General features: G+C 49.6%; 1 protein-coding gene across 3 annotated transcripts in view; it reads right to left on the bottom strand.

The window, feature by feature from the left end:
• The window catches only part of ELP1 (elongator acetyltransferase complex subunit 1), a 123,750-nt gene that overhangs the window by 68,519 nt on the left and 35,251 nt on the right, over positions 1-19,980 (bottom strand). For 2 of the 3 annotated variants that reach the window (XM_045020783.1, XM_045020782.1), the window contains exons 11-13: positions 19,165-19,395; positions 18,608-18,778; positions 12,908-12,998 (exon numbers count right to left, since the gene is read on the bottom strand). In XM_045020783.1, coding sequence (XP_044876718.1) covers positions 12,908-12,998; positions 18,608-18,778; positions 19,165-19,395 — 493 coding nt within the window. The remainder of the gene's footprint in view (positions 1-12,907; positions 12,999-18,607; positions 18,779-19,164; positions 19,396-19,980) is intronic. The other variant, XM_045020785.1, reaches the window with a different exon arrangement.

Raw genomic sequence — 19,980 nt, 5'->3', positions numbered from 1 at the left:
AACCACAGCCAATGGGAGCTGTAGGGGCAGCACCTGCAGATGGGGCGGCACCTGCAGATGGGGCAGTGCGCAGAACTGCCTGGCCGTGCCTCCATGTAGGAGCCGGAGGGAGGATATGCCGCTGCTTCCGGGAGCCGCCCAGAGCCTGCACCCGACACCCCCCAGCCCTGATCCCCCTTCTGCCCTCTGAACCCCTCGGTCCCAGCCCGGAGCATCCTCCTGCATCCCCAAACACTCATGCCCAGTTCCACCCCAGAGTCCACACCCCCTCCCACACCCCAACCCCCAATTTTGTGAGCATTCATGGCCCACCATACAATTTCCATACCCAGATGTTTGCTCACCCCTGAGCTAGATGATTGGCTCTCATGTTTATGTAGAGAGCTAAATCTTGGCCAACCCAGTGTTAGTCTGTAGATTCCCCAGGTGGGCTCCCCAATCTAGGGCAGAAGCGTCTGTAACCAGAGTCAGTAGGGGTTGTGGGAGAATGAAGGTGAACGCCCACACATATGTTGGCGGGGTCCCATCCATGAGTCCAAAGAGGCTAAGACTGCCGTGGGCACTCGGACCAACATGTCCAGTCACATATCGGGGAGAAAACTGAGCTCAGTAAGCCCTGCAACTTCCTTAGATGAAGACTGGCATGCTGAACCACATACATACACGAGACCGCACGAGGCAGCTCCCTACAGCCATGGTTGGATGGGCTTTTACGTCTAATGAGACGGCTGACAGTCTGGACTCTGGTTTACAGGAAGAAAGCCCCGGCTACAGTAGGATACAGGACCACACCTATAAACTCTATTCTTTGAGCAGGGAGAAGACTGACTTTTCCTCATTGATCAGCGGCCCCAGCACTCTGAATACAAACGACCACACTGAATTCCACCTGGCTCTTGGACTGACCTCTCACCAACCAGGGGTCCAGGTATGGAAAACAGCAGAACTCCTGTTTTCCTTAGGAACGCAGCCCACCATGCATTTTGTGAACACTCACAGGGCCGCGGATAGGCCAACAGTCAGGAATGTCAACTGACCATGAATCTGAGGAATCTCCTGTGGCTTTGATGGATTGACACATGGAAATACGAATCCATCAAGTCAAGGGCAGCATGCTAGTCACTGGGATCCAAGGAGGGAATAATGGATGCTAGGGTGACCAGGCAAAATTCCTTGCATATTTGTTTAGCTTTCTCAGGTGGGTTTGAGCCTTCCTTTTGCCTTTGGAATTAGGAAGCAGCATGAATAAAATCCTTTCCCTCTGGAAATAAGGGATCTTCTCTATGGTTCCCAATAGCAGGAGAGATTCGACTTCCCAAAGGAGGACCTCCTGTGAGAGTGGCCTCTGTAAAGGGATGGATGAAGGGGACTGGGGGCAGGGAATAGAAATAAATTGAAGGGTGTGTCCCAATTCCACAGTGTTTAGGACCCTCCTGTCTGTGTTAGTATGGGTCCAAGCACTTAAAAAGTCAAAAACCTATTGGAAAAAACAGGAACAAGAAGCTGGTGTAAGGCAAACTGGTAAGCTGTCTTCAACAAAAGAATCAGACTGCTTTGCATTTCCGGGCTGTCTGGACAAGCTCACTGCATGAGAAGTGAGGAGGTGGTGGTCTCCTCCTATAACTCTTCCTTTTCCTCCTAGTCTGGACAGGTTGCTACAGCGTAAAGGGCTGGTAACAGTGGAATGACTGATGGCAGAACTGCTTTTTAGAGAGTGGAGTACAAACCCACAAACTTCAGCATAGCCTTGGAGTTCTTGCAACTGTGATGCTTATCAGTCTGCTGGGAAAATAGGGTCAGTCCCTCAATGGAGAGATACCCAATAGTCTGCTGGACCTCCAGAGGAAGACCTGACGACTGAAGCCATGAACACGTACACATTGTGACAGCAGAGGCTCATGGCCCTGGCCGCAGTCTGTCCCATGCAAAGCAGCCTGGAGAAAGGTCCAAGCAAACAGTTTTCCCTTGTCCTCTACTGCCAGACACTCGTCTGGCATCTCAAGTAACTTGTCTACAAACTTGAGACCATTGCCCCAGTGGAAGAAATCTTATCTTCCCAGCAAGGCTTGCTGGATTGAAATACGAAACTGCAGCCTAGCAACAGAATAATTTTTCCTAGTGAAAAGAGAGAGTTTCTTTGCCTCTCTCGACTTTGGGGTAGAAACAGGTTGCCCGATGTGCTCTCCATCACAGCTGAGACCACCAAAAACCCTAAGAGGGTGTTGGAGTTGTACAAACGCTCAAAATCCCATGAGGGGACATGATACCTCTTCCTCAGTCCTTTGGGCCATCGGTGGTAGAGAAGGCAGTATTTGCCACAAAACCTCTGTGGACTCCAGAATGGCCTTGTTAATGAGGAGGGCTCCTCAAGAGGGCTCTATTGAACCCAAAATATCCACCAATCAATGTGAGCTCTCCTAAACTACCTCCACTTGTATGTCCAGAGAAGAAGCCACCTTCTGCAACAGGTCCTGATATGCCCTGTAATCATCCTGAAGAGGTGAGGACACACTGGACACCACCAGGGAGGAGGAGGAGGAGGAAGAACACAGAGCAAGTTGAGGTGGAACCTTCCTTAACTTCTCTGATAGAGATCCTGCTGGGGCACCCATCCTGCTGGGGCTGCTGCTCGGCACCCAACCCCATACTGAGGGTGACCTCACATGCCATCTCACAGACTATCCTGGTGTCTACTTGGGGACCTGGAGGGAGGAGCTGGTGGTGGGAGGAAACCCTCAGAGGCTCCAGTATGGCCACTGGTAGGGCATTAGACCCCAACCTCTTCCAGACCAAAGATCCACGTCCCTCGACCAATGTGGAATCTCTGCTGTATACCAAGGGCGAAAACGCCTGGATGGAGAGTGACGTCACCTCTCTCTAGATCAAGACACATATGAGCCAAAGTCACCTGACCAGAAGGACACAGTACTTCTCGGTGCCAAGGACCTCCATCAAGAGTCAAGAGATGACAATACCGAAGAAAGCATCCTAGGCTTGCCTCTTGACGGCACCAGATAAGGGGGTGCCAAATTGTCCGTTATCAGCACAGAGAGATTCCCCGATGTCTCTGCTCTTGTGTCGAAGGGCTCCGTGCTGCAGAGTGGGTGGTACTGCAGCAGTGGTTGATTTCAGAGGCACAAGGCTTGATGCTGCAGTTGACAACCCTGCTTGAGGTGCTATTGGCACCAACAAGTACTCCCCGTATCCTGGCCGAAGGAGCTGGGAACTTCAATCTCTTGCAAGATGAGTCCTTCAAAGCACTAGGCCAGTGTTTTTTTTCCTTGGTACTGGGAGAGTAATATCAAGACCCTACAATGTCTGGAGGAGCGCTCCTAACTGAAGTAGGCTTTGTGCCTGCCCTGAGTGAGCAGGCGCTGAACACGGATGCAGGGCTGCCTCCGCAAAGAGGTGACCCCTCCCTATCCTTTCTAGTTTGGGGTTTAAAGTAGATCTGGCACCTGTCACAGACATGACCCTCGCCAAGGCACTTTAAGCACTGAGAATGAGGGTCTGGATTCCCTGCAGACAGTGCAAGGACTAAAGCCCCAAGAATGAGGCATTCCCTGGTACTGGGCGTCAGCACCCACAACAAGTGAGAACTGACCATTCTAGTAGACTACAAAGCAATTAAGAAAATGAAACCTAACTAAATCAACTATAAATTTACAAAAACAAATACCAACTATATACGAGAGACAACTCCATGAAAGGGAAAAATTCTCATTGAAAAAAAATGGTTATCACCTTCTTGTAACTGTTGTAACCGTTTTTTTCCCCCTTCAAGTGCTTGTTCGTGTCCATTCCAAACAGGTGACTCACAAGCCCAAGTTCAGGAGGTGGGTTCGGAGTCATCTACTGATTGGAGCATTGCCCTTCCAAAGGCCACATCGTCTCTGGCCTGCTGGGTGATTGCATAGTGCATGGTGAAAGTGAGTAGGGAGAACCATGTCGCGGCTCTGCAGATTTCCTGGGTGGGAACCTGCGCCAGGAACACTGTTGAAGAGGCCTGAGCCCTGGTGCACACTGATCAGAGGAACGGGCACTTTCGTCAGGTTGTAGCACTCATGGATGCAGGGCATGATCCATGACGAGATACATTGAGAGGAGACAGGAAGACCTTTCATTCTGTCCGCCACTGCCATGAATAACTGGACAGACTTTCAGAACGGCTTCATTCTCTGGATGTAGAAGACTAGTGCCCTGCGGCCAACCAATGAGTGAAGCCTCTGCTCTCTGCCGCCTGAGTGTGGCTTAGGATAGAACACTGGGAGGAAGATGTCCTGGTTGATGTGAAACTGGGAGACAACTCTGGGAGGAAGGCTGGGTGAGGCCTGAGCTGAACCTTGTCCTTATAGAGCACCGTGTAACGGGACTCTGATGTCAGTGCCTTGAGCTCAGACACCCTCCTGGCTGAGGTTATCGCTACCAGAAACGTTACCTTGTATGAAAGATAGAGCAGGGAGCATGTCGCCAAAGGTTCAAAGGGGGGGTGGTCCCATAAGTCTGGAAAGGAATAGATTGCGGTCCCAAGCCAGGATAGGCTGTCGAAGGAAACGGCTGATCATAGGGTTAGTAAAGACTGAGCGGCCCTCTACACCTGGGTGGAAGGCAGAGATGGTGGCCAAGTGAACCCTTATTGATGACATGGACAGCCCCTGCTGCTTGAGATGGAGAAGATGGTCTAATAAATGGCACAGAGGTGAGTGTCGGGGATGAACGGTGCTGCACCGACCAGACTGAAAATCTCTTCCACTTGGCAAGGTAGGTGGCTCTCGTGGAGGGTTTTCTACTGCCAAGGAGGAGTTGCCTAACCTGATCAGAGCAAGAAAGCTCCATTGGGTTCAACCATGGAGCTTCCGCGCCATGAGGTGCAGCGACTCGAGGTTCGGGTGTTGGAGACGGCTGCGATCCTGAGTTAGTAAATCCAGGAAGAGCGGCAAGATGACTGGAGCTTCCACTGAGATTTCCCTGAGTGATATGTACCAGTGCTGGCAGGGCCAGGCTGGAGCTATCAATATTACCGAAGCTTCTTCCCTCCATATCTTGAGGAGCACCGTGTAAACGACAGGGATGGGTGGGAACGCGTATAGGAGACGGCCTCCCCATGGGAGGAGGAACACGTCCGCAATGGAGCCTGGGCTGTGATTCAGGAAGGAGCAAAACTGCTGGCACTTCCTGTTGTGTCGCGTGGCAAACAGGTCTATCTGGGGAAATCCTCACCAATGGAAGGTTGAGGTCGCCACGTCTGAGCGAAGGGACCACTCACGGCTGTGGAACAACCTGCTGAGATAGTCTGCCAACTCATTCTGTACTCCGGGGAGGTACAATGCTTGCGGATGTATCAAGTGCTCTACAAAGAAGTCCCACAACATGAGGGCTTCCTGGCACAGCGGAAAGGAACGTGCACCCACCCCATTTGTTGATATAGAACAAGGATCGGCAACCTTTGGCACGTGGCCGATCGCAGCTCCCACTGGCTGCAGTTTGCCACTCCACGTCAATGAGGGCTGCGGCAAAACAGCAGCCAGCATATCCCTTGGCCCACACTGCTTCCTGCAGTGTCCATTGGCCTGGAACAGCAAATAGCGGTCAGCGGGAGCCGCGATCGGCCGAAACTGCGGATGTGGCAGGTAAACAAGCCGGCCCGGATCAGCCCGCCTGGTGGGCTGCATGTCAAAGGTTGCTGGCTGATCCCTGATACAGAACATCAAAGCTTATAATCTACTGAGTGCGGTCATCCTATTTGTATAAATGTATCACTCTTGTATCTGAAACTAGAAAAATGAAATATAACTGAGGTTCTATTGTAATAATGCAAAGTGTGGGCCATTAGTGGTGGTTTGGAATCTTGATGGCTCCCATCAACTAGGATAATTAGTTGTAAATGGCTCTGTTTACTTGCAAGCCTTCCTGTTGGTCAGGCCAGGAAGAATGAAGGCTTGGGGTCTCACAGGACATGTGACCATGTCACCTGGTACTGTCTGGAACTCATCTTAAACCTGCGGTTTTTCCGTTCAGAAGGAGGGGTGGGGACCCAGAGAGACAAAGGATTCCCACCTTGTGCCAAAGCCATATAAGGGGATGGAACAGAACAAAGGAAGTTCTAGTCATGAGAAATCCCCTAGTTACCACCTGAGCTGGAGCTAACAAGAACTGTACCAAGGGAAAGGACTGGGCTCAGACTAGGAAGGAGTCCAGTCTGTGAAAGAAGCTTATTAGAACATCTCCGAGGGTGAGATTTTATCTGTAATCAGTTTCTCAATGTATTAGGCTTAGGCGTGCGTGTTTTGTTTTATTTTGCTTGATAACTTACTTTGTTCTGTCTGTTATTACTTGGAACCACTTAAATCCTACTTTTTATACTTATACCTGGGGGAGCAAACAGCTTCTCTCGATCAGCATTATAAATGGTGGACAATTTATGAGATTACCCTGTATAAGTTTTATACAGAGTAAAATGGATTTATCTGGGGTTTGGATCCCGTTGGGAGCAGAGTGTCTGGGTGATAGAGACAGGAGTGCTTTTTAAGCTGTTTTCAGTTAAATCAGCAGCTTTGGGGCATGTGGTTTAGACTGGCGTGTCTGTCTCAACAAGGCAGGGTTCTGGAGGCCCAAACTTGCAGAGAAAATGGGCTCAGAGGTATTCACAGCACATCAGGCGACAGTCCCAAGGGGACCTCTGTGACCAAACCCATCACAAGGGGTCCCTGAAGAGGGATGAGGAAGAGGGGTGGAAGGGTGGGAGGGCACAGAATTAGATGGAGTATCCCCTCTCTACTGTGCGGAGCACCCAGTGGTCCAAAGTGATATGGGACCATGCACGGCAGAAAGGGGACAGTCGGAGGAAAAGGTAAGGCGGGGGTAGATACTGTTTTTGATCTGGTGCACCATCCTTGACCGCTCCTTCAAAAGGCTGGTTTGGGGCTGGAAGGTGGTTTGGGTTGGCCAGAGCCCTGGCCTGAGGATGGGTGCAGCCTTTTCCTGCTGCTCTTATTCCTCCTCTGGGAGCTGTACAATAGGTTCTGTTGGTAGAACCGCGGAGGAGGTTGAGACCTGAAAGGCTTGCGCTGCATGGCGGGAGCGTGTAGGCCCAAGGATTTGAGGGTAGCTCTAGAGTCTTTTAGGCTATGTAGCCTTTTATCTTGTCTTCTCCGAAAACAGAGTCACACCCTCAAAGGGAGGTCCTGTATGGTCTGCTGGACCTCATACGGGAGACCAGAGACCTGGAGCCAGGAGCCCCTTCTCACGGCCACTCCTGCAGCCATGACTCTCATGGCGGCATCAGCAATGTCCAGCGCCGCCTGGAGGGAAGCTCGGGAGATTAGCTTGCCCTCCTCAACCAAGGCAGAAAACTCAGCACGGGAGTCTAGGAGGAGCAGCTCTGCAAAGTCTGCCATTGCAGTAGAGGTACTCAAAGAGAACCGGATGACCATGGCCTGTTGGTTGGAAATACGGAGCTGCAATCCACCTTTGGAATAGACCTTCCTCCCGAAAAACTCAAGTGTTTTAGCCTCCCTGTTTTTGGGGGAGGGACCTTGAAAACCTTGCCGCTCACGCTGGTTAGCTGCATGCACAAGGGAATCAGGTTGTGGGTGGGAATAAAGATGTTCATAACCCTTAGAGGGCACAAAGTATCGCCGTTCACTGTGCTTGGCAGCGGGTGGCAACGTGGCTGGGGTCTGCCACAGGGTTTTGTTCGTGTCCATGATAGTTTTATGAGTAGCAGGGCAATACAGGAAGGTCCAGAGGGTGCAAGGATATCCACTATGGGATCAGAGTCCTCTACTACCTCCTCTGCCTTGATACCCAGACCCTGGGCAACCCAGCGCAGCAACTGCTGCAACACCCAATTGTTCTCGAGCGCCAGGGCTATGGTGGTATCAGCCAGCGCCTTGTTTGGCGACAAAGAGGAGGAAGCTCCAAATAACTGCAGCTGCTCCCTGCCATCAGCACCCAAGGGATCCCGTGACTCTTGGGGGTCCCGTGCAGGAGCAGACACGGACGGCGTCGTGCTTGGTGCGGGGGCTGTAGGCACCAGACTGCTGGTGGCAGCATCGGTGGCAGCACTATTGGTGCCGGAGCCGCTGTCGGTGCTGGGGTCGCTACTGGTGCCACTGGAGCCACTATCAAAGCCGGTGCCAATGTCAGCACCGGAGCTGCAGCTGGTGCCGAAGCTGGACCTGAAGCCAGCGCCAGTGCTGGTGCTGCAGACAATGGTGTCAGTGGTTCAGTGGCTGGTCACTCAGCCGGTGGGATAAAGATGGCCAAAGCCACCAAAGTTGCTGCTTAGCGGGACGCTTGGCTCCTTCCCTGGCTCTGGTGAAAATCTCATGGAGTCCAGAAGGGCTACTGAGAAGGGTTCTGCCACTCTGGTGGCCAAGACACAAGGTAAGTACGTCTCTCCCGCCATGACCTGAACCTCCTGCTCTTATTGGAGCGTTAAGAGTCTGACTCTGAGGTCTCCGAATACGAAGACCATAGAGGAGCTGTGCTTCGGGGCACCGAGCGTCAGGAGCTCAGAGACCGACTGAGTTCTCTCTCTGGAGGTGTTGGTGCCGGAGGGTGCCGTGGAGAAAGGGAGCACCAGGACATCATCGCTGGCTTCCCTCTTGATTGCACCTGGGGTCGCGGTGCTGCAGACAGGGCCGAAGCCACCTCTGTACTAGGGGGCGAGAACAGCACTGTGAGACGCAGCAAGTCTTGAGCCACCTCGAAAGCCTCCAGTGTCGATGGGAGCAGCAGTTGCTGGCCAGTAGGGTCTGGCAATCATGGTGGGCCCGGACTCAACTGCCTCACCTGGGCAGGAGTTGATGCGGCCCTGCCCGGGGACCTGGTGCTGTGGCCCAACTGGGGTCTCTCAGCCATTGGGCTCCTTAGACTTAGCCAGGGAGAACACCCCCTCTCCGGATCTTCTTCTTCTGAGGCACCGGTGACTGAGACTGGTGCCTAGCCGATTGGCCGTGGGAGGAGTCATGCTGGTGCCGAGCAGCTCGGGAGGAGTCCTTTTTCGGCACCGGTTCCTGGGAAGACGGAGCCAGGGCATTCTGCACCGACGAGGACATGCTGGGTGCAGGGTCCCCCAATCCGGGGGGAGATAAAGGCACTTGTTAAGCAAAGGCTAAGGGACGTTCCTGTGATGGGTTCGGTCACAGAGACCCCCTTGGGACTGTCACCTGATGTGCTGAAACTACCTCTGAGCCCGTTTCCCTGCCAGCTTGGGACTCTGGAACTCTGCCTTGTTGAGCCAGACACACTAGCCTGATGCAAACACAGACCCAGGTCTGGTCCATGCCCCCAAAGCTGCAGACCAAAAACTGCTCAGCAAGTCACCTATCTCCACCACCCAGAACCATTTACAAGTGATTGATTTTGAAGCACCCTTAATGACTTCCACTTAACATGTTTACCTCAGTAATACAAGTGTATATATACCACCCCCACCAACATGATACAGTTCTGCCGTGATCTGGAAGCCTACTTTCGCCGTCTCCGACTCAAAGAATTCTTTCAGGACAACACTGAACAGCGCACGGATACACAGTTACCCTCCCACCAACAGCACAAGAAGAAGAACTCCACATGGACTCCTCCTGAGGGTCGAAATGACAGTCTGGACCTATACATTGAATGCTTCCGCCGACGTGCACAGGCAGAAATTGTGGAAAAACAACATTGCTTGCCTCACAACCTAAGTCGTGCAGAACGCAATGCCATCCACAGCCTCAGAAACCATCCTGACATTATAATCAAAGAGGCTGATAAAGGAGGTGCTGTTGTCATCATGAACAGGTCTGACTACCAAAAGGAGGCCGCCAGACAACTCTCCAATACTAAATTTTACAGGCTACTTCCCTCAGATCCCACTGAGGAATACACTAAGAAACTGCACCATCTACTCAGGACACTCCCTACACTAACACCAGAACTAATCAACATACCCTTAGAGCCCCGACCAGGGTTATTCTATCTACTACCCAAGATCCACAAACCCGGAAATCCTGGACGCCCCATCATCTCGGGCATTGGAACTCTCACTGAAGGACTGTCTGGATATGTAGACTCTCTACTCAGACCCTATGCTACCAGCACTCCCAGCTATCTCCGTGACACCACTGATTTCCTGAGGAAACTACAATGCATTGGTGACCTTCCAGAAAACACCATCCTGGCCACCATGGATGTAGAGGCTCTCTACACAAACATCCCACATACTGATGGAATACAAGCTGTCAGGAACAGTATCCCTGATGATGCCACAGCACAACTGGTTGCTGAGCTCTGTGCCTTTATCCTCACACACAACTATTTCAAATTTGCTGACAATATATATCTCCAGATCAGTGGCACCGCTATGGGCACCCGTATGGCCCCACAATATGCCAATATTTTTATGGCCGACCTGGAACAACGCTTCCTCAGCTCCCGTCCACTCACGCCCCTTCTCTACCTACGCTACATCGATGACATCTTCATCATCTGGACCCATGGGAAGGAGACTCTGGAAAAATTCCACCGCGATTTCAACAGCTTCCACCCCTCCATCAACCTCAGCCTGGACCAATCTACACGGGAGGTCCACTTCCTAGACACCACGGTGCAAATAAGTGATGGTCACATCAACACCACCCTATACCGAAAACCTACCGACCGCTATGCCTACCTTCATGCCTCCAGCTTCCATCCCGGACACACCACAAGATCCATTGTCTACAGCCAACACCTAGAAAATCTCCACCAAGCATTCTCAAGACTACAGTACCCACACGAGGAAATAAGGAAACAGATCAACAGAGCCAGACGTGTACCCAGAAGCCTCCTACTGCAAGACAAACCCAAGAAAGAAACCAACAGGACTCCACTGGCCATCACATACAGTCCCCAGCTAAAACCCCTACAACGCATCATCAGGGATCTACAACCCATCCTGGACAATGATCCCACACTTTCACAGGCCTTGGGTGGCAGACCAGTTCTCGCCCACAGACAACCTGCCAACCTGAAGCATATTCTCACCAGCAACTGCACACCGCACCATAGTAACTCTAGCTCAGGAACCAATCCATGCAACAAACCTCGATGCCAACTCTGCCCACATATCTACACCAGCAACACCATCACAGGACCAAACCAGATCAGCCACAACATCACCGGTTCATTCACCTGCACTTCCACCAATGTAATATATGCCATCATATGCCAGCAATGCCCCTCTGCTATGTACATCGGCCAAACTGGACAGTCTCTAAGGAAAAGGATAAATGGACACAAATCAGACATTAGGAATGGCAATATACAAAAACTTGTAGGAGAACACTTCAACCTCCCTGGCCACACAATAGCAGATCTTAAGGTGGCCATCCTACAGCAAAAAAACTTTAGGACCAGACTTCAAAGAGAAACTGCTGAGCTCCAGTTCATCTGCAAATTTGACACCATCAGCTCAGGACTAAACAAAGACTGTGAATGGCTTGCCAATTACAGAACCAGTTTCTCCTCCCTTGGTTTTCACACCTCAACTGCTAGAACAGGGCCTCATCCACCCTGATTGATCTAACCTCGTTATCTCTAGCTTGCTTCTTGCTTGCTTATATATACCTGCCCCAGGAAATTTCCACCACTTGCATCTGAAGAAGTGGGTATTCACCCACGAAAGCTCATGCTGCAAAACGTCTGTTAGTCTATAAGGTGCCACAGGATTCTTTGCTGCTTGTATATATCTTATTCTCCTAACTCCAGACATAGAAATAATACATGCAAATGAATGGGATGAACACACTCAGTAGATTCTAAGCTTTGCAATGATACCTTACAAGAGACATTTTGCATAAAGCATATTCCAGTTACATCATATTCACACTTATCAACATATTTCCATAAAACTTATGGAGTGCAACGTCACAGTTCCAGCTAACCGTCACTGGCGGTAAGAAGGAACCGAGGGGGTGGCAGGGCTCTACATTGGATGCCCTGTGGGCACAACTCCAGGGGGCGCCCAGGCTGACCCGACAGAGGCTGCTATGGGAAAAATCTTCCGCCTACCCTGCACATGCACGCACACACACCTGGTTGGAATGGACATGAATAAGCACTTGAAGAAGCAGCTAACATGTGCAGACTACCAACCATGGACAGTAAGAAGGAACTGAGGGGAATCAGGTCCACCTTTTATATGACTGCACAGCAGCAGAAGGCAGCAGAGGGCACATGCATCACCTCAATGGGTACTGCTAAAGGACAAATCTCTGACACTGGTGTCCTGAGTGCACACACACCAGAAGTGGAATGGACACATGCAGTCACTCGAAGAATGGCACATGCAGGCGATCAGAGTAAAGGGTATAGTCACACTCCAGGCCGACTGATCTGTAGCACACACTTTTAGCCCAAGGTGGTGAATCTGGCACACCATGCCATGTGCCTAGGGAGCCATCTGCATCCCCAAAGTGGGACTTACCTGCCTGGTCAGCTGGGCTTGATGTGCGAGAGCACAGAGAGGGGAGGGGCTGAAGCACTCACTGGCCCTTCCAGAACAAGCAGCCTTTCACTAGTGCACCTCATTCCTCCACTGCCCCCATCGCTGGGGAGACAAGCATGGCCTGCGGCATGACAAAGTCTGTTCCTAGAGGTGCCAGAACGTGGTGTTTCTTCCCGTGCTAAAAGATGGTCACGGCCCCTGCTAGCCGGCAGAGCTCAGTCCCAAACCAGCCACCCTGGGAGAGAGGGTGCCACGCTGCCCGGCCACGGGCTTCGTTTGTGCTTCCTTAGTGTCAGTTGAGGCCAGAGTCCCTGTATAGCAGGAACAAGGGCCCTTAAGCTAAGCAGGAGGCATCTCTCACCCAGCAGTCAGCCACTGCCTATATACAGCCCCGGGCCCTGTTTCCCAGAACTCATGATAGGCCTGCAGTACCTGTAGGTTTTTTCCAGATGAGGTGTTTCCACAGAAGCTTTAAATCCACTTCCTCCCAATGTAACAGTGGGGTCTTTCACAGTGCTGTCACCTGGCAAATGGAGCATACAGGCATGTTAGAGCACCCTTCAAGCACAACCACCAAAGACTTGCAAAATACACTGCTCCCAATCTAATCATTACTGAGCGCAATTCAATGTGCAGTGGCCTTTTCATGATGCTTTCTTCTACGTCAACTGCCTTCATAATTCTCACTTGTGCACAGCAAGAGTCATACTCTTAAGTGTGCAGCATGAAACCAAAAACAGGTGACAGCTTTCCTGGAGGAGTGGGGGGAGCCCTCCTATCGCTCAGCAGACTGACAGCTGTGCTGTTCAATGGGTTGTCCATGAGGGACTGATCCTGCATTGAACTAGGGCTGAGGGGCCTTTGCCATCTCTACACTCTGGGATCCCAGTCATCTCCAGGACAAGGATGCCAAACCAATCCTGGCAGTCCATACCTTATGCCTCACAGCATTCTGCAAAACAGGGGGAACAGGCCACACAACAAACTCACGTGCAGATGCCCTTGCTTCAGCAAGGAGTCACCTGAGATGGCATCCAGCTAGAATGGTGTTAAACACAGTGTTTGCTTGTCATGCAAGCCTCCCATCAACTACGAGGCCATAGGTACAAAGCTGGGGCTGCGTCTGAGACCTGGGCATTTGAGAGTAAAAGTTCTGTGAGCCAGGCTGATCTGCAAGCCTCAGTGTCACTCAGCACAGCTCAGAGGGAGGAGCACGCCTAGGGACAGGCATGGAGTATGATGTGCAGAAGGTGGCAGATATGAGACCCTGGAAGTATGGAAACTTCAAATGACAATTATTGTGAGATGTGCCGGATGCTATGGGCATAGGAGATATTCATTAACTTGTGTATCTAGAAATGTGATCTGTATTCTTGTGAGCTGGGGATTGTATTCTAGCTACACGAGGCAGCATTGCCAAGCTTCCTCCAGGAGCTAAAAATCAGTGGAGAGAAATTATTGGGAACATGTGTAATTCCGTGGGTGAGTTAGTGATAGAAAGGTAAGGGAGGTGTCATTTGATTCATAAAAATCTACAGAATCATAATTCCAATGGTGTCGTCCTCTGCAGTATGGCACCAGGGACTTGGTGCCACCTGGCTCCCAGCTCCAGGTCCTTGGATTGGTGGAAATTTTCATAACACAGCGTAATCAGAAATGGGTTGACTTGGTATCATTCAAAAGCCCTTTCCCGCTCAAATACTATGGTACCAAACGTGACAAACCTAGAACAATTACGCAGATATATATGCATGAAAACGTTAAAGAATAATTAAAAATTGGATTTTTAAACACAGGCCTAACACAGCACTCAAAGCTAAGTTATGGCCCTCGACTGACAGTACTGTGTTATCAGCTAAACGCTCAGAACATGATAACTGAGTTTTTAATGTTCCAGATTATTATAAATGAAAGGAGTGCTTCAGGTTGATTTGCCATCATCACCAAAAATGAAGCAGGTCGGTGGTTCTGATTATCAGTTTTGTTTATCTATTATGAATGGCAATGAGGCATTGGTTAAGATGTCAGTATCCAGGCAATAATTACTGGACTGGACTGCAACTGCATCTGCATCTAGGGGGGAGGGAGAGCTCAGTGGTTTGAGCACTGGCCTGCTAAACCCAGGGTTGTGAGTTCAATCCTTGAGGGGGCCATTTAAGGATATGGGGCAAAAATCTGTCAGATGATTTACTTGGGGATTAGTCCTGCTTTGAGCAGGAGGTTGGACTAGATGATCTCCTGAAGTCCCTTCCAACCCTGATATTCTATGCAAACAGTACCCACATAGTTACATCATGTAATTAATTACAATCCCAAAGCAATTTATTACAAAATACTTGTTTTTACTTTGGTCTTGATCATTTTTAGGCATCAATGGGGAGAGTAGCTGAATCTTTGGAGAATACCTAAACACAATGCTTGCAGGGACCATACACGCTATCGGAAGTGCACATAAACTTCCAATAAAATTTGGCAAGACTGGATTGGAAGTACATCAAGGATCAGAAAAGAGTTGAAGATCCCAGGACAAGAGCCAACTGTTGGTGAGACTTGCCTTATACTAGCCATGGAATGTGTTTTGAGAAGAACACTTGCTACTTCTGCCATAAGCCTGAAAGCATCCATTAAGCACAGCTCTAATACGTGAGACAGGTGAGAATCTGTATGAAGCAGTAAGCAAGAAAGTTCCATGGAAAGTGAAGTTAAATGAGTGCAATGACCCAAAAGACACCCACACATGACATTGCATATCACATCAAGTGATGCACCAAGAATATATGTAATGTGCTGCATCTAAAGGTAATAGCAACAGAAACAAATACTGATTTTACTCCTGCAAACCGTGCAATTCAAATTGTTCATCAATTGCCTTGCAGAAGCTGTAATGGGTAGGAAAGCAGTGGCGATAGCCAATCTAGAGGCTAAGTACAGAGAAACAGTTGCTCTGAATGGGACTGAAGAGGAACAAATGCTTAGCTGAAAGGCTCTGGAAGCACTTATTGAAGATGAACTGTGGGATATGGACAGTTTGTAGTAATCCTACCCATAGACGTGAATCATAGCGCACATCCTTAAAAGCTGCAAAAGTTGTGGCGCTTTGAAAAGAAAAAAGCGCTGATGTCAACAGTAATACGAAGACTGTTTGCAACTGCTAAATTTTTACAGAAAAGCATTTTGTCCTGCAGTACATGGGAGTTTCATACGCAATGGATGACCTACAGGAGCTCATTAATATCATGACGAAAACAGTCCTCAGTGATGAGGTTGTTAAAGATGTCAGCTGAATGGATACTTTGGGACATGACTAAGACAATGATTTTGTCACAGAGATCACGCAAGTCACAGAATCCGTGACTTCCATTAACCTCTGACATTTTCTGCCCTGGGGCTGGAGCGCCAAGCCAGTCCCCCACAGCTGCCCAGCCACAGCTGGGAGACCCCCAGAGCTCCCAGATGCCGTTGGGGGCGAAGGGACTCTGCAGTAGCCCAGCTTCCATAGGAGCTGAACCCACCTCCCCATTTTGTCAGGGCTATTTTTAGTGAAAGTCAGACACAGGTCATGGGCTTTTGTGAATTTTTGTTTATTGCCTGTGATTTGTCCATGATTTTTACTAAAAGCATCTGAGACAAAATCTTAGCCCTAGCCATGACTTGTATGAAGCCTTCAAAACCAAAAGTATTATCCCAAGCTCCATCAATCTATGGATTCCAAACAAGAAGAACAGATGAAACCTGTGCTCGAATGCAAAGAAAAGTCAGAGTGAAGTGGCAGGGATCAGTACAGAGCTAATCTCAGACAGATCATTGTTTGTTCGTCTCCTGGTTGTGTCCAGATCTCAGTATGATGTTGATCTATGTGAGACTTTGGGAAAGTCTGAGTTCTCCATGGTAGCACTATCAATATACGAATGCGACGGAACAATGCATATGTGTCAGATGAAAAGCAAACTCACGGTCGTTTTGCATGGTCTTCCTAATCCAGCACCTACTGACAAGGGGACTGGAACCTTACGCCAACAGAGACTTTACAACATAGCAAACATAGATGTGTGGCTGAGGTAAAAACTCGCAAACTAGAAACTTAACACCTGCCAAGATTTGGCTGAACACTTCATTATGAGACGACAGGGAAAATACTGGACCTATAATGAAGTCCATCTCGAGTTTGATGAGCATGCAAAAGAATTAATTACAAATATCACAAGAAGACTCCGTGGCATTGCACCTGTCCAATGCAAAATTACTGACTCCAAGAACATCTCCAATGTCACAATGTACCATTTCATACTCACAAGAAGGATGAGTTAACAGCATACCTTGCAGGAAAAATCCTTCAGCATGTGAAGAATTGTTCCAAGTATTTTGTTGTCACGCGGCATAATGAAGCTGCTGCCTTGCCTCACACTGTTCAGTGGAGTTTCTTCATAGTTCCCATGAGGAGGCTGACACAGAGTTTCTTGCATGCCATCAGTGCCACCAAACTCCGTACTTTTGCACAAGACACAGATGTTCTAGTACTCTCTCTGAGATGCTACTCAAGACTTCCACAAGATTCTGGTTTTGTGCCTGCTCCTGGGGAACAGAATTGCTGTATATCGCTCAGAGACATGTTCCTATCACTCAGACCGTTAAACCCTGCTACGCTGCAAGGTTTCTACGCCAAGATTTCTAGTGACGCTACTGGAAGATTGGCTGGAAAGACCAAATTATCTTACTGGAAGCCATTTGATTCAGTATCTGAAGACTCTTTCCTCACTTTGAAGGTGCTCGGTACAGCTAAGACTGTCGCTGATGAGGTCATAAATGCACTGGAGAAGTTCATATGCTGAGCTTAACATTTGAGGATCACCATTACGACACTTGCAGAGCTACACTGGTAGATTTTTCCAAGAAACAGAGAAAAATTGCCCCAGACAAGAGGGTGCATTTATACCTGCTATCAAGAGAGCAAACTCCAGGATGACTGAGCAAATCCAGAACTAGCCTCCCCAGTCAGGCCTGGATGGATCTTTGAGGATGGACTCATTACACCAGTTGTGTGTGAAATAGCACACACTCCTACATCAATCCTTCAGCTAATCAAATGTTTGTGTGCAAAGACCAGATGCTCACCACCCTACAAATGTTTGAAGAGCAAACTGCTTTACACGGACACATGCAAGCGCAGCTCAGCACAGATGAGGATCAGTGTTACAATGTGTCTAGCAGTGGTGCCCTAGAGGAGACAACACGGATGAAGACTGATGAATAAAGGTTAACTTCCCTAGAATTACTAAGGGTTGCTTTTTTCTTAAACATAAGCAAAGCATCCTTCTGGTAAAGTAGAATTAAAATAAGTTTATTTGTAAACATTTTCTGAACTATATATCTACATGATTGTTCTAGGTTTGTCATGCTTGGTACCATTGCATTTGTGGGAGAAAGCGTTCGAAAGATACCCAACTTGACCCATATCCAGTGACACAATTATCAAAATTTCCAACTGAAAGACATGAAGCTGGGAGTGGGGGTAGGTGAGATGTCAGCAAGTCTCCTCTATCACACCACAGAGGTAGACACCACTGAAATTATGATTCTGTAGGTTTTTACTAATCAAATGACTCCTCCCTGACCCCTCTTGTTACTGACTCACCCACAGCATGAGATTTTGGTACACTAAATTCCCAGACTAAAATCCTGGGACAAGCAAACAACTCCAGAGAAGTATCATCCCCTGGGAGGAACTGCATAGGCTGGATCAGACCCGGATCAAGAAGCCCAGATGACAAAGAAAGAGCTTGTGCTGTAAAAGGTCAGCCTGAACTAACTGAGTGTCCCTCAGTGTGCGGGTAAACTGATCGTTTCTTTAGGATTGTTTTCTCTGTAATTCTTCTGTTCTAAATACAATAAATGCTCTGTGAAAGCTGGCTGCTCACTGTGCCGAGAGAGAGTGAACCACAGGTGCTGCACTCATGTCAGACTTGCTGGGATAGTAGAGTGAACTGCAGGGGACAACAAGCCTAGATCCTTTCACATGATCCATACAGACATGTCACTTGGAGGTCTGAGACCTGAAAGGGCACCCTTGAGAAGACCATGGAGGGAGCAGAGGTGCAGCAAACCCAGGAACTGAGAGAAAAAGAAAACACACACCAACTCTGTAAACGGAGATCCTGTTGCTGGCGTCGAGGACAGCAAGGTCTGCGCTCTTTGTGGGGTCTGTGTGGAATGCGACCTGGTTCACTGCCTGCTGGAGCTGGAGCTGGAAGGTACACATGGGAGGAGGCACCACAGAATGCTGGAAGGCCGTTACCAGCACCTTATCTGAGGAAACAGAAAAATCAGGCTATGCACCATCCCCCAACTGCAACTCCAGCTCTGACTCAGACTGTAACAGACACAGCAACACTGCCAGAGGAAGAGGAGGCTTGGAGGGTGGGGAGGGGTACAATGAAGGGCTGCTCTGCTCACTGAGGCCCTGATTGAAAGCCCATTAATTCAACTCCTGTGGACTCTGAGGGGCTTTGGATTTAGCCCTGAAGGAGGGAGCTCTCCCATACCCGTGTGTCTTTTATCACGTCCCTAAGTGAGAGAAGCAGCACTCAGGCATTGCAATGCCCCAGACAGACACCTGCTAAACACCAGACACACCAACGTCTAACACATTCCTCCTCCATCCCCCACTCATTGACTTGGCCTCCAACAATCACCTCCATCAATAACGGCCACGTTGGCCACAAGGTGGCTCTCCTCCCCAGTGCTGCAGTCCGTGCTCCAGTGCCAGTCGTAGCAGAGGGCGTGCCATCCTCTGCAGACAGCGTGCAGTCGATATGGGAGCTCAGGGTCCCACAGCAGTGACACAAGCCGGCTTTTCTCAGCGCTGCCAAAATGCAGGCTCTGCTTCAGGTACCAGTGATAGTTCCCTACTGTCCAGAGCTGAACTACACGGAGAAATGTAGTCATTACACACTCCATGGGGGCTGGGGCAGTAAGGTCACAGCTAGCACCCAGCCGCATCCTCCCCACTCGCAGCTTGCGAGGATCCAGCAGTTTTAGCTGAATGTTGTGGCTCAGGCCCTATCTCTGTCATAGCCACCACCAAAGATTATTTCAGCAGCCCTTCAGACTGTCTAAGCTTCAGTCACCTTGTGCTCCAGGGAGGAAGACTAGCTTTGGGGTTAACACACTACACTGGACACAAGAGATCCAGGTTCAATCCTTGTCCCACCAGACTCCCTATGTGACCAGGGCCCAGTCACTTTGCTATCTGTACAGGGGGGATAACCACCCTTCCTGTCTCCCAACCTCTATCTTGCCTATTAAGATGGTGAGCTCCTTGAGGCAGAAGCTGTCTCTGACTGTTTCTGTGTAGCACCCAGCACAAAGCAACCCTGACCTCAAAATTTGCCAAAAAGAACCTAAAACATCTGTGCCCCTCCTCCTCCCCACAAAAGACCTTTCCCCAAGGGGACATTAGTATTAAGGGCTGGGATCTTCAGGCACTGGCGTAGCTGTTTCAGAAGCCC

Source organism: Mauremys mutica, chromosome 6, assembly GCF_020497125.1.
Source record: "Mauremys mutica isolate MM-2020 ecotype Southern chromosome 6, ASM2049712v1, whole genome shotgun sequence".
NCBI lineage: Eukaryota > Metazoa > Chordata > Testudines > Geoemydidae > Mauremys > Mauremys mutica.
The sequence above is the reverse complement of the archived record's forward strand: the minus strand, read 5'-3'. Positions and strand labels throughout refer to the sequence as shown.